This window comes from Labeo rohita, chromosome 17, assembly GCF_022985175.1.
Source record: "Labeo rohita strain BAU-BD-2019 chromosome 17, IGBB_LRoh.1.0, whole genome shotgun sequence".
Lineage (NCBI taxonomy): Eukaryota > Metazoa > Chordata > Actinopteri > Cypriniformes > Cyprinidae > Labeo > Labeo rohita.
This window is the reverse complement of record NC_066885.1, coordinates 29,262,977-29,276,949: the sequence shown is the minus strand read 5'-3', so window position 1 is coordinate 29,276,949 and position 13,973 is coordinate 29,262,977. Positions and strand designations below refer to the sequence as shown.

Below are 13,973 nucleotides of genomic sequence, written 5' to 3'. Positions count from 1 at the left end.
TAGTCCAGGATTGTTAACTGCATAACATTGGCAACTAAAATTTCAGTTCTGGCCATTTCTAAGAAAGACATTTTATTGGTGGCACAACTGAGATCATTCCATCACTGAAATTCGCTTGCCCATCCAGTCCTGATGGTTAATGGTAAACGAACTTGGCTTGCTGTCCTTGACGGAGGCTCAAGCCAGAGGCTCGGCTTGAGCTCTGAGTTCAATCCCCCCATTGGGGTACTACATAGAGGGAGAATAACATAAATAGAGGAAGAGATAGGGAGGTGAAGGGATGCTGGAAGAATTGCCGCCGGGACGGCACAGTGTGCTGCCCATATAGGCCCGTAATGATGATTGACATGACTGAATGATCAGGCTCCTCCTGAACCTATGTTTAGAACTTCACTGCAAGTTTTCCTGGGTTAGGGTGGTTTTCAAAGAATTCTTCAAAACCTCAGTGGGATAAAATAACTGACAGAAACAAATATTTAGGCTTTTGAGTTTCTAGACAGTTTTAGTTTAATTATGAAGTATGTTATCCTTGTGCGTCTTGGACATAAAACACAGACAACCACAACTCCACAAAAGTAGACAACCACCACCAGTGGTGTCAAGAGTTTAGTTCATATTTCTTAATTACTATGACAAGCCACACGAGCTTCTGCATTGTTCCAATTGTCAACTCCCTGTGAAGACAAATCATCCTATTCCCCCAAACGTAGCTGCACAGACAATACTGGGACTCTGTGAAAAATGCTACCTCTCATCTCCATCCTTTAATCATCGCTTTAAAAATACTCATCTACTCCCACAAAACTCCCGCACCACTCTGACTGGAGTTGGCATCATTCATCACAATCTGGACTCCCTGTTGCAAGCGCCTTCCCATGATGCACCCTGTCGCAGGGTTATTATCTGGCGTCCCATTTCAGGAATCAAGAAGGAATTTGATCTGTTAAAATCATACCTCTGAGATACCCTGCCTTATGTCTCATGCAAAAATTAGAGCAATGATTTATCTTTCATAATTAACAGGCTAAATCAAATAATTCAGTAGTTAGTAGTTAGTGTTAAAAAAGACTAAATGCATTATGTAGATACACCTCGCTAGTTTTGGGTTTGAATCCATTTTGCCTTAATTCTTCATAGCATAAGTTCAACAAGGTGCTAGAAACATTCCTCAGAGATTTAAGTCCATTTTGACCTGACAGCATCGAACAGTTTTTGTAGATTTGTTGGCTGCACATCCACAATGTGAATCTTTCATTCCCAAAGGTGCTCTATTGAACTGAGATCTGGTGACTGTGATGCCATTTCAGTTCAGTGTACTCAATGTCATCTTCGAAAAACCCATCTGAGATGATTTGAGCATTGTGACATGGCCCGTTATCCTGCTGGAAGTAGCTATTATAAGGTGGGTACACTCTGGTCATAAAGGGATGTGGCGTTTAAACAATGCTCAATTGGTACAAAGTAGCCCAAACTGTGCAAAAAATACTCCCCACTTCATTACACCAACATCAGCAGCCTAAACCGTTAATACAAGGCAAGATGGATGCATGCTTTCATGTTGGTTATTCCAAATTCTGACCCTACCATCTGAATTCTGCTGCAGAAATCAAGACTCATCAGACCTTTTTCTAGTCTTCTAATCTATTTTGGTGAGCCTGTGTGAATTGTAGCCTCAGTTTCCTGTTTTTAGCTGACAAGAGTGGCATCCGGTGTGGTGTTCTGCTGCTGTAGCCCATCTGCTTCAAGCCTTAACAGGTTATGCATTCAGAGATGCTCTTCTGCAAACCTTGATTGTAACAAGTGGTTATTGAGTTATTGCTGTCTTTTTATCAGCTCGAACCAGTCTGGCCATTCTCCTCTGACCTCTGGCATCAACAAGGTATTTTCACCCACAGAACTGCCGCTCACTGCATATTTTCTCTTCTTCGTACCATTCTCTGTAAACGCTAGAGATGGTTGTGTGTGAAAATCCCAGTAGATCAGCAGTTTGTGAATTACTCAGACCAGCCTGTCTGTCACCAACAACGTCGCATTCAAAATCACTTTTTTCCCCATTCTGATGCTCGGTTTGAACTTCAGCAGATTGCGTTGACCAAGTCCACATGCTTAAACACATTGAATTGCTGCCATGTGATTGGCTGATTAGAAGTTACATCATGTTAACATTATTTTTATGAAATAAACTCTTCCAGATGGCAGTGATGTACCTGGCTGGCAGTCATCCTATATAGAAACTAAACTACTTGCAGTGCAGTTCATTGATTTTTGTTGAGTCTTTCTTTTGTTTTGCACTGCTCATTTGCAGTTTAGACACGTTATCATATGCAATGTGACTATCTTAAATGAGGGCAAGGTTTTTCAATTGGATTTGTCAATGCATAAATGAGATAAATAGAATAATGCATGCTTCTTATCTGATTTCAACTGAAGCATAGAGTGTAAATATAAAAAGTGACATTCTACATTTTACTTTCAAAAAAGACATAATATGCTACTTGTAATGCATTACTCTTAACATTCATGTGTTGTAACCACTAGAGCATGGTTCTGAGTATTAATGTATTTTTAATTCCACTATGGATGGCAAGTTATGAGTGGTTTGACAGCAGCAGCACACACTGCAGTAGACACGTTTGGCTGGTGGTCAAAGACAAGATTTCTTGAACTATGAAAGAATGTAATCCTTTGCTCCAGGGAGAACTGTCACTCAGCATTTGTTTTTTTTTTTTTTAATCTGCCAGGACAATCAGAAAACAGCTTAGTCATCACTCTTCAAATACTTCAATGTCTCCATATCCAACTGGCTAGTTGTGATACTTGCATGGTAGGTCTATGATAATCCAAATCCTAAAGCCTAGAATGACCTCTGTAAAAAAAAAAAAAAAAAAAAAAAACTATAACGATGAGTAGTAATAATAATAATAATAATTTCTGCACTTGCCAAAAACATAACTAATATTTCTGAAATAGTCTAAAGACTGATTTTACTCATTAGTTCCACATACATAGGTTGACGAAGCACATTTTGTACCCAATAGTATGCTGGTCATATTGATGTCACTTTTACTGATAATGACAGTATAGAATGGACAGGAAATAATGAGGGCAAATAGGGCTAATGCAAAAATAGAAAATGATGCAAGTCAGACTCAAACTTTAGTTCCTCAAATCAGAACCAAGGCTCAATGTGTTAAGGCTCTGCTAGGGCACACCTCCATTTTGTTTTAGTATTCTTATCTCATATATACCCTGAAGGTCTGAATGAATTCAGATGAAGCTGGAAGTCAGAGCGGTTTCCTGCCCACTGTCAGTTTCTCTTAAGGGGGATGTCAGATGAGGACTTTTATATGCGTGCTTTGTAGTCTAGATAGCAGTACTTATTGGAGTGCTGCAGGGAGAACGATAAATCAAACATGTGCAAACTTGTAAAATTCTTTTGATACAATAAGCAAGAATACATGGAAATTGCACCTACATATCTGTAAGCTTGGAAATTTAAGATATGCTTTAAAAATATATGGATTTCTTTGCATCGTGAGAAAATATCAAACAAAAAGTGTAACCTGTAAATGTTAATGTATGACTAAATTGTATTACTTGCTTAGTTGCAGAAAAAAAAATCCACAGGAGGTGGCGAAGTCACGTAGTATGAGACAGACAGATCGTTAACGGCTGGTCTATGTGGTAATATAGTAGGCTACATCTGGCAGAACATCCAAACACTCGCCGATCATTCATCGACCCTTAAATATGGCTTATCATCTAAAATACACAAGTAGTATCAACTTTACATGGCCGCTCAATCTAACCTAGAAAAATGCGCTCTATTCAAGTGTCTGTGTAGAGTGTGGAAGCTAAATAGTAGCGCACTCACTTCATGACAGATGGAGGCGCCGGTGCAGTCACTTGTTTCTAAAATACTCCCTCATTTTTGGTCATACAGATAAAAGTAATACATCTTTTAAATCTGTAAGGACTATATGTTTATTTGTGTGCACTCACAATAACAAAAAAAGTTGCACTTTTGTAAAATAATGAAAGCAAACAGGATGCGCTTTCTGCCGTCTCGGTCTCTGTGAACTTGAGCGTGAAACTCGGAGTATACTTGCCTTACAGACATGAAAATATATCTATAGGGAGTGAAATGTCTACTTTTAAATGAACTGATTCGAGTGGACAACAAATATTCTCGGATTATGTAATCCATACGAAACATGCACAGAGGCATATCCACTACTGCAGAGATAACGACTTAATTTCTTAAGCCAAAAACCAAAAAAGCACTAGTTTTTCAAAAAATTATTAACACATTCATAATTATTATTTTTACCGGTGCGCTGTGGCAAGCTTTTTTTTTTGCATGCACTTGGGCGCTTATTAGGCTGTGTATGCAATTAAAGGCTTGTTATTATAATTTAATATTGTGTATTAATAAAAATGCGACTAATAGTCAACTAATCCTTAAAATTAACAACTATTTTGACCAGAAAAATCTTTAGTCGAGGGCAGCCCTAGTGTTTCTTTACTAGTTACTTAAAGGGGTCATTGGATACCCATTTTCCACAAGCTGATGTGATTCTTTGGAGTCTTGATGAGAAGTCTATAACATACTTTGGTTAAAATTTCTCAGTGGTAGGATAAAAACACATTTTACCTTGTCAAAATCAGCCCTGTTCAGAGCGAGCCATTCTATTGCATGTTCCTTTAAATGCTAATGAGCTCTGCTCACCCTGCCCCTCTCTTCTTGTCTTCCCCTGCATCGGAGTCAAAACAATGGCAGTCGGAGTCGAACTGTTCACAGCTTAATCAGGGTGGGTCTAAGATAAAACAGTCATGTCAATCAACTATCATGGGAGTGGCCTTTGTCGGTGTGATGTCGCACTGACAAGAAGCTGAGAATGGCTTGATTTAAAAAAGGAGATATTTCTTATAAAGATTACAAAAATACCACTGGGTGGATTTTTATCATAATAGGGTGGTTGTGTACACACACTGCCAACACACACTGATGTTCAAACAACATGTAAAAGTGAGTTTTGCATCTGATGACCCCTTAAAAAAAGTAACCTGATTAAGCAACTCGCGTTACTTGTAATGTGTTACCCTCAACACTGATCACTACATAGCAGAAGCTGGCTAGTCTCTGTTGCATCTAGAGCCAATAATCTTGCTGCCAAACATTTAAATAGTTTGGTTCTATGTTTGCTGTAAGCAAGATTTGCAGAAATCTTCCACTTCCCCCAGCTCCACTCTCCACTGCTACGGGGTATTATGTATGCTAGCTGAGCTGTTTATCTGTGGATGTATTGGCAGTAGCAAATCTAAAAATTTTGGCACTGATATACCTGGAACTTAAACACGCAACATGCATCACATAAAAACATTGACACATTTCCAGGAACTATGTTTTTTGGTTGCAGTTAAGAGCAATTCTCACTGGACAAGCTGCCAGATACATTCAGAAAATTTTTAGTCTTGAGGCTTGAATTTTTTATCCAGTAATGACTGATTGTGTCCAAACTATAAGCCTGGACTCTTCGCTGACAGTAAGTTAACCTAAAGCTTTTCATGGTTTATGAAATCAAAAGTCAAGCGGATGTTTAAGATTGGGACAAAACCAAGAGGAATATATAAGCTACCTGAACTTAACTTTGGACATTCTTTATCTCCCTTTGTCTACAATTCGGTATTCCGATATCTCCATTCAAATGGCATCTCTGGCACACATAGTCCCTGTGATATACATTGGAGAGTTCCACTCATGTTGCCGAGAAAGCAAGGCATTGCACGCCGCCCGTTAGGGAAACACCAAACCATCGCTGAGCAGCTGGCATTGTCATAAAAGCAGCACTGGGTGATTTTACGAGGTTCGGGCACCACAGGTAGTGCCGTAGAATGACAGAGTCTGGGCATAAAATCCTAAAAAACCTAGTATGACTTTCCTGACAGCTTTTTTTTTATTTTACTGTTCCATCACAGGCTGCCGCTCTGGGTTGGCTATGCAAATTTTCTTATTGATATGACTCCCTGTTTCGAAGAGGAAACTAATAAAAACAGGATAAGAGAGACTGCCACCATGCCAAAGCCAGGAAATGGAGGTAAACACCCACATAGTGAATACAATGCCATCTGCTTCAATTGGAGAACAGTAAGATGATGTTACGGCCCTTACAGGAAACACACACGACAAAAGAATTATGGAATCTATTTATTGCCACATGACAGACCACGCCCACAGCAAAATTTGTTAATGGAATTTTTCGCTATAGAATGTTAGCACAACCTCATTAGAGGGGTAGTCCAACTGGAGCCATTTGGGGTTAAGAGCCTTGCACCATGAAACAATGTTGATAAATCATAGATTGTGATTTGTGGAGATAAGAGCAGCCTTCTGGTTACCGGCTCTGAGCTTTAACCACTAAACCAGGGCTTTTCAACTCCAGTCCTCCAGGCTTCAAGGCCACTGTCCTCCAGATTTTAGCTTCAACATTCAGACATGTTGAGCATTTCTGCATCTGTTACTGAATTTTAACAAATTAGCATGAATTCTTAGGTGTTTTATTAAGCATTAACTTTTGTAGAATCTTGTATATTGTAAGCGTTTGGTTGTATAATTGTATATTAGTAGAATCTTTGGATGTTTAGTGTAGTTTTTATTTGTCTTTTTCATTCATTTTAGCTTTCTAGTTTTATTTTTATTTTTAGCCATGTAGGGTTACTAAAGCTGCCAAAGGTATAATTTAAATGACTCAGACTGGTGTTATTCCTATCTCGTGGCATTTTTATCTGTAAGAGACGTTAAAAAAAAATAAAAAAAGATATTTATTTTTATTTTAATTGACTTTTTTTTCTTTAAAGTAAAAATATTAACACAATGTTGACATGGCAGAATTTGATGAAAAACGTTGATGTTTATTTTAAAATCTCAATAAAACAACAATACTGTTCAATTTGCTAAAATTACTTAAATCATTAGCAATCATAATTTAACAATGAACAACATTTATTAATCTAGGAAAATCACAATTATATTAGCATTCCTTTTTAATTCATGATAATTCATAACACATTACATGTTAATTTATACAACAACAGTGCTAATTTACAAATGCTGTGGTAGCATTATAATTTGTTGCAGTTATATTCATAAAAATATCACACAAGATCAGTTGTTTCTCCTAGACAGCAACGAGATAAAATGGATGAATCTTAGATTTTTCTTCAGAAGAAAAAAAAAAAAAATGCTGTAAAATGTGTGTTTTTATCCTTAGATCACTGTGGTATCTTTGCCAATCTGAGTACAGTTTATGACACTGAGATTAGATTTATCCTGTAACTCTGAAGGAGGCCGATGTCAGATTACTACAGCATTTTTTTTTCTTCTGAAGAAAAATCTAAGATTCATCCATTCTATCTCATTGCTGTCTATGAGAAACAACTGATCTTGTGTGATATTTTTCTATCCTGCAGGCCTTGTCCCCATGTTATGTAGCTTGTACCAAATATTAAACAATTGCATTTTAAACAAATCAGTCATGTCAACGATACACAGTGCTTACCCTTGGAAACAATGCTGGATGCTTAGACCGCAAACCATTGTGTGATGATGATGTATAACTATAATATTTCATTTAGGCAGGGAATGAGGGCATAATGTATAACTCTACACATTCCGAAGTGTCATCGGGAAGGGAAATGGCAGAGAGGATGGAATAAATGGCAGTTGCAGTGCTGCCGCATCGAATCGATGTGCGGCAGAAAATGGCGTCAGATACAAATTGCTGGGCAAATATTTCATGGAGCAAGTGAGCCATTCAACATCAGTGGCACTCTCTCTCATGCCAACAGAGAGAGATTAGGACGCTTTGTGAAGTGCTCAGATCGTATAAAGATATATATCTCATCATGTCTAATGATGCTTTAAGATCATCACACTGTGAGGATCAAAGTGCCAGCCATCAAGAGGAAATACTCCCTGCACATATTATTTATGTATGTTCAGGTTAAGCTGTCTGCTTTGCTGTTTATTACGGATCCTTAATGCAAGGATACATTATTGAAAGCTAAAACAAACTGGAATATAAATGCATATGTTTTAAATAGCACAGCAAACAACTGTAAAGCCCCATACTCTCCTTCTGGGAAGTAAACTACTTTTTCCTCGCACTGTTGCCAGGGTCTAGAAGGGCAAATGTATGATGGAGTCAGTGCCAAGTTGATTCGATCTGCCAGACGCTGAGGTAAACTCATTGGTTCTTTCAAAGAAAAAAGCTAGACACCATAAGGCTCACAAATAAATGATCTTATCCTGTTTAATCCTAGAGGTTTGCATTAATGATTCCAATTCCTGTTCTTTTCCCAGCTGTGCAATATCCTGTGCTGATCTCCTTCAAATCCCTCTAAAGAGCCCCCTCAGACGGCTCACAATTTCGTGCACAATCAAAATGTGGAACTCAAGAAGATGCTTTTCTTGTCAATGTCCTCTTAGAACTGGCTTAAAGGTCTTGTCATTCTTGTGTCATCATTGACCTGGCATTTCATTTAACGTGTCAGAGTCGGTGTTCAAAGAGATGATTCCAGTCTCAGCAGAGAGTGATTTGTATGAAACAGCAGGCCTGAGCTGCATCTGTGGCTTTGTGTTATTCATCTTTGTTAACACCACACAATAGGTATGTATACATGTACCCATTTTGGTAAATCAGAATGAATCAAAAACGTTTTGAGATTGGAAAGTTCTGTATATATGAACTGTAAGCTTTCCAGTCGGATTCATATTTTTGCGTATACACAGTCCAAACAAAACTTCAGCACATATGCTACTCCCAGCCACCATACTCATAGAAGGAGTCATATATTTTGCTAATATTTAGTAATTATTAAGTCTCTTCCACTGATTAGTTCATAAATAAGATAAAAAAAAAAAGAAAAATAATCTGCAGTGTTTTCATAAAATATTTTCTGTAAATTAAACTTCAATTAAGGTATGTTGGATTATCTATGCATGGAAACAGCATTCTAAATCTAAATCTAAATCTAAAAGAGCCAACTGCTTAAACCAAATCAATTCTGTCAATTTGCCAGCTCTAGCACCCTTATTCTGAACAAAAAGTTGATGTCAACCAGAAAAAGTCAACCAGTCAATAAATACTCATGATACGCCCACAGAGGATCAATTTCAGGCACCCTATAGGCGCTGTAATCTCAAAAAAACGACTAATGCTAATTAAGTGTAGTTTCATAGTTAAGTGTAGTCAGTTCTATGAAAACTGCATCCTAGCTTAAATGGAGGGGGTGGTACTAGGCACTAATTAGTGGATGGCTAAAAGTTACATTAATTTTTTCTTATTAAAACGGTTACTTCTCTCATCTCAGAATAGAAAATGGCAGATAATGAACAGTGGAATTGCAATACTCACTTTCAAGGAAGCATTCCATGCTCAGCGTAAAGTTATCCACAGCAAATGCAATCCCTGCACTGGAGGAAATATCAGCACTGAACTGCAGGTAGAACCTGAACGTGTGACAAAGAAAAACAGAGATAAATTGAAGAGAGTGAGAATGTTGTTAAGCCAAAAAAAAAAAAAAAAAAAAAAAAAAAAAGAAAGAAAGAAAGAAAGATTATTACTATGTTATATTTTTAGAATATTTTGGAATTCTTTTGTGTGCTAAGCAGGAAAAATAATTTGGAACCACAAAAATGTATATTGACGACTACAGTAGAACTCATCACATTATTTTGAATAAATCCCTGGGATTTAAAACCCCTTGCCCTCTATGAACTAATATCTCTCAAAATAATAAATGGGTCAGAACAGGCTCTTTGGGTTATAGGGCATGAAGCTTTGCAGTGATACTGTGAAGTGTTAAATAAATCTAAAAAAAATTGGACTACAACAAGAAAAGGAAGGAGGCCAGGAATGCAATTTTAATCGCCCTCTGTGGACTGGAATTAGTGAGGCTCCGGATAACAAGTGCGGAGGTTGGAGCTTGGGGAATTGTGGGGGTTTTGGGAGGGTTAGATGAGATTCCAATCAAACATGTAGAGATGTAACAGCCTTCTATTTTCCTCTGCCCTCCTTACTCTTACAAGTCAAGAACAGTTGCTAATTGGAGTGAAATTGTGGATGAATGGTGAGGCTCTTCATTGATTTTTTTTTTTTTTTTTTTTTCCTCTATCCATTTTGTTTTTTTTTACTTCTGGGTAGAGTGATATAGTAGTGAGCACGGGATGTAAAATGCTGTGCCGGGACCATAGGCAGGGATGTGTCACCAGTGGGATTTATTAGGATTTTAGAGTAAATGTGTGGGTTTGTGCAAAACCAAATGTAAATGACTACAGTTTGCACAGTGGTGAGTGAAAACTTATTGCATATGCATCTGAAACTTGAATTTGCATTCATTCTTAAGTGGAAACTTTCCTGCAATTGTTTACCTGATTATGCCATTGTTATGTTTCAAATCAGGTGCTACTCAGACCACGTTCAGCATAAATTTGATGGTTGTGACTAGACTTACAGATCCACCAAACCGAAGAGTGGTAAGGTAATGAGTTTCCAGCCTTTCCCCATATTAGCTTCGCTTGTTGAGTTCCAGAGACTTCGCTGACCCTCAGGACCTGTGCTGTTCTCTATAATCCAGAGCGATAGCACTCCATTTGAAGATCCACACACCCAGAACTTGACCTTTAGAAAAGATCACAAAATCAGATTTAAACACTGACGCATGTGCCGTCAGCTGTTCTTTTCCAGTCTCAAAGTTGGCAGACATTTCATGAATGATTACGTATAATCTATTCTCAGCCTCAAATGGACAACAGTCCTTTTATTGAACGTTTGATGTATATTGAGCACAAAAAGCCAAAAACTGGCTGAAAACCAGCAATTACAATGTACAAAAGGAAATTTGATTTATTATAGAAAGTGCCTTATTCAGTTTTTTTTTGCCAGGAGTTTTGCCAGCCACTTTTTGAGTGGCACAATTAACGTTTGTATACATTTACTACCAAGCATTTTTTGCAGTACTTCATCAAATTATTGAGATGAATGTCTGACACAGGCATGTATCCAGATGCGCAGTGCAGTCAAGCACACTGTAGGCCTCTAAAAGAGCAGTTCAGGTGCCTGGTTTGCAGTGGTGGAGTGATACTGCACAGTCCCAGCAAAGAACACCAGACAGTGATAGTCTGCAGGATTCTTCACAACCTAGCACTGAGATTTGCATAATTTATTTAGCGTACCAGGTGCAAAAACAATGCAGACAGCTCATGCAAATGAATAAAGCAGAAGGTGAAATTTTAACAATTGGGCGTTATATATATATATATCCATAAGCAGAACAGTACAAAACAAGTTGAGCTTGAACAACAACAGTGTTCTACATTTACATTAAACCACTTACAAAGGAAAAGGGCAAATCCATATATATATATATATATATATATATATATATATATAATTATATAAGATATACTAAATATAATTATATTTATAATATATAATATATATATAATATAAATATAGTCATATAATATAATTATATAAGATTCTTTTGAACTCATATGTATGTATTTACATGCATATGTATTTAAATAATGAGTACTTCATTTTTTTTATGAACATAAGCTATGATCATAAAGTCTGCTTGTGTTTCTACAAATATATTTGTTGTCGTTCATGGACCAGGATTGCTGTGGCATTATTTTTGAGGGTTTTTAATTATGTCATCATGGGTTTCATATTTACCCACTCTACAATGTTCCATGTTAATCAGCGGTTTTTGGTCAAATGAAGTTGCAAAACGGACAAGGCTTTATGTGCACGTCAAAAGTCTGGCTTTGTGAGACGGCGTGTGATCTAGTGCAGGTTGTAATGCTTATATCACATCTGCTCTGAGGTTCATCTATTATGAGGGACCTTTATGTCGGGCGACTTGCAGCGGGTTGTGAAAACGGCAGCTGTTGAAAGGAGCATGGCTTCTCCTATTACAGAAGTCACGCTGAGAACAGTGGCTAGGGGGAGAGATCAGTCGTAATCTACAGTCTTGGTTCGTGTCTGGATATGGTCCAATATTCTGTCATGGCCCGCTGTGCCTCCACACCGCTCTGGGCACCGTTCATACAAGAGTAAGCCCTCACCTCACATCTATCTAAAGCTGTCAGTCAAGGCTTCTCATAAAGCCCAAACCAATGCCTACCTCTCCACCTGTGTTTCTGTTTGTCTCCACTCCATAATCTCCCTGACATTTTCTCTCCTTTTCTTACTTTCATTTTTTTATCCCACTGTTTCTCTCACTTCTTCATCTCTGTCAGTCTACGTACCCTTCGTTCCCTCTGAAACTGGCTGTTTGAGTGTTTTTCTTCTTCAGGAAGTCTTTTGCAGTTGTGTAATTCACCCTTCCCAGCAGGCTTGTGGGTGAGCCACAGACTGATGGGGTCAAGGTCTATGAATTGTGAATCTAAAACGGAGACAGGCTTTCAAAAGCTTTCCATCTAGTTGAGAGCCAGACATTTTTCTATTCTTCAAAACGGACATTAACATTTCACATTTGGTTGCCAAATTTCCATGTAATTACATTCAAATGACATTGAAATGTGGGTACAACAACAACCCTCTGACACTGGGCTACATTCTGTCAGTAGCTATTACGAAAGCAACTCATTAAAGCTATTGTGCATCCTAAAAATGTCACATGTAGCCTTAAACACTGAAAAAAGTACTAGGTCAAACCAAATCAACATTGTGAAACATTTCATCATGGCTACACAACCTAAAAATACCTAACAAAAATAACTATTTGACAAAAGAACTATTATTATCACACTTGCCATTTTATCAAAATATACTCCCCACCCCCCACCTTCAAAAAAAAAAAAAAAAAAAAAAAAAAAAAAAAAAGCCATTGTGATACAGTACACATTATGCAAAGATATGCTACACTGTAGTCACAAGATTCATCCATCTTGGAAATAAAAATGCAAATATATGTCATTTTACATTTCTAATCCAATTTTGCATAGAATGTTTCATAGTTTATTAAAATTATGATTAAAAAAGTAAATGCTACAAATTGCAGTCTGATATACTAGTTCATTAATCACAATGGGGACAAAGGTCACATAAAGTGTTTTTAGGGCTAAGTAAACTAAACTGTGAGTAAACTAAACAATGGTGATGGTGATTGTTTATATTTGGTTGAAAGTAATGTCTAAATATAATAATAATAAAAAAAAAAAAAAAAATATATATATATATATATATATATAATGGTGATTGTTTAAGGTTGAAAGAAAAAAAAAAAAAAAAAAAAAAAATATATATATATATATATATATATATATATATATTATTATTATCATTATTTAGATTACTTTTGACCAAACTCGGTTATCACATTGATTTAAACAGGATAATTTTGTACTATATTGACAAAAAAAATACCAAGAGTAAGAAAATATATTCCTTGTATGCTTATTAAAGCTAACGTTATTCAAAATAAAAGCTGTGAGTGATTTTCTCTTTGCATTTTGTTGATGGCCTAATTGTCAGAAGGTGACTGCATATAGATTGACACATTGGATTTTGAATACTCTCTATTTTGACATGTTTGTGTTCATACCAGCCATTTTGACATAGTTTTTGGGTGCATTCAATCGTTTGGACGCGCCCAAGGCCTAAAGTGAAATTTAAAGTGTCATTTGTTTGTCCTTTCTGGAGCACGCGCACCGAATTCAGCCAGGCGAACAGTGTCTTTCGCACTGATTATTGTGCTTTCAGTGTTTTATCAAACATATTCCACAACTTAGCAATAGTAAAGACTGCATTTTACAACAGTCACCAACTGTGCTGATATACTTATGTTTGTTTGGGTTTTAAGGAGGAAGTTGCGCTAGAAGAAAGGTGGCTAGTTTTTAAAAGTTTTTATCTCATATCTTCTTTTTTATGATCCTTGGAAGCCAAAATTGAAATCATCAGTCA

General features: G+C 37.0%; 1 protein-coding gene across 2 annotated transcripts in view; it reads right to left on the bottom strand.

Moving 5' to 3' along the window:
- Positions 1-13,973, bottom strand: part of alk (ALK receptor tyrosine kinase) — a 457,480-nt gene that overhangs the window by 41,589 nt on the left and 401,918 nt on the right. For both annotated transcript variants that reach the window (XM_051134137.1, XM_051134139.1), the window contains exons 9-10: positions 10,516-10,682; positions 9,417-9,511 (exon numbers count right to left, since the gene is read on the bottom strand). In XM_051134137.1, coding sequence (XP_050990094.1) covers positions 9,417-9,511; positions 10,516-10,682 — 262 coding nt within the window. The remainder of the gene's footprint in view (positions 1-9,416; positions 9,512-10,515; positions 10,683-13,973) is intronic.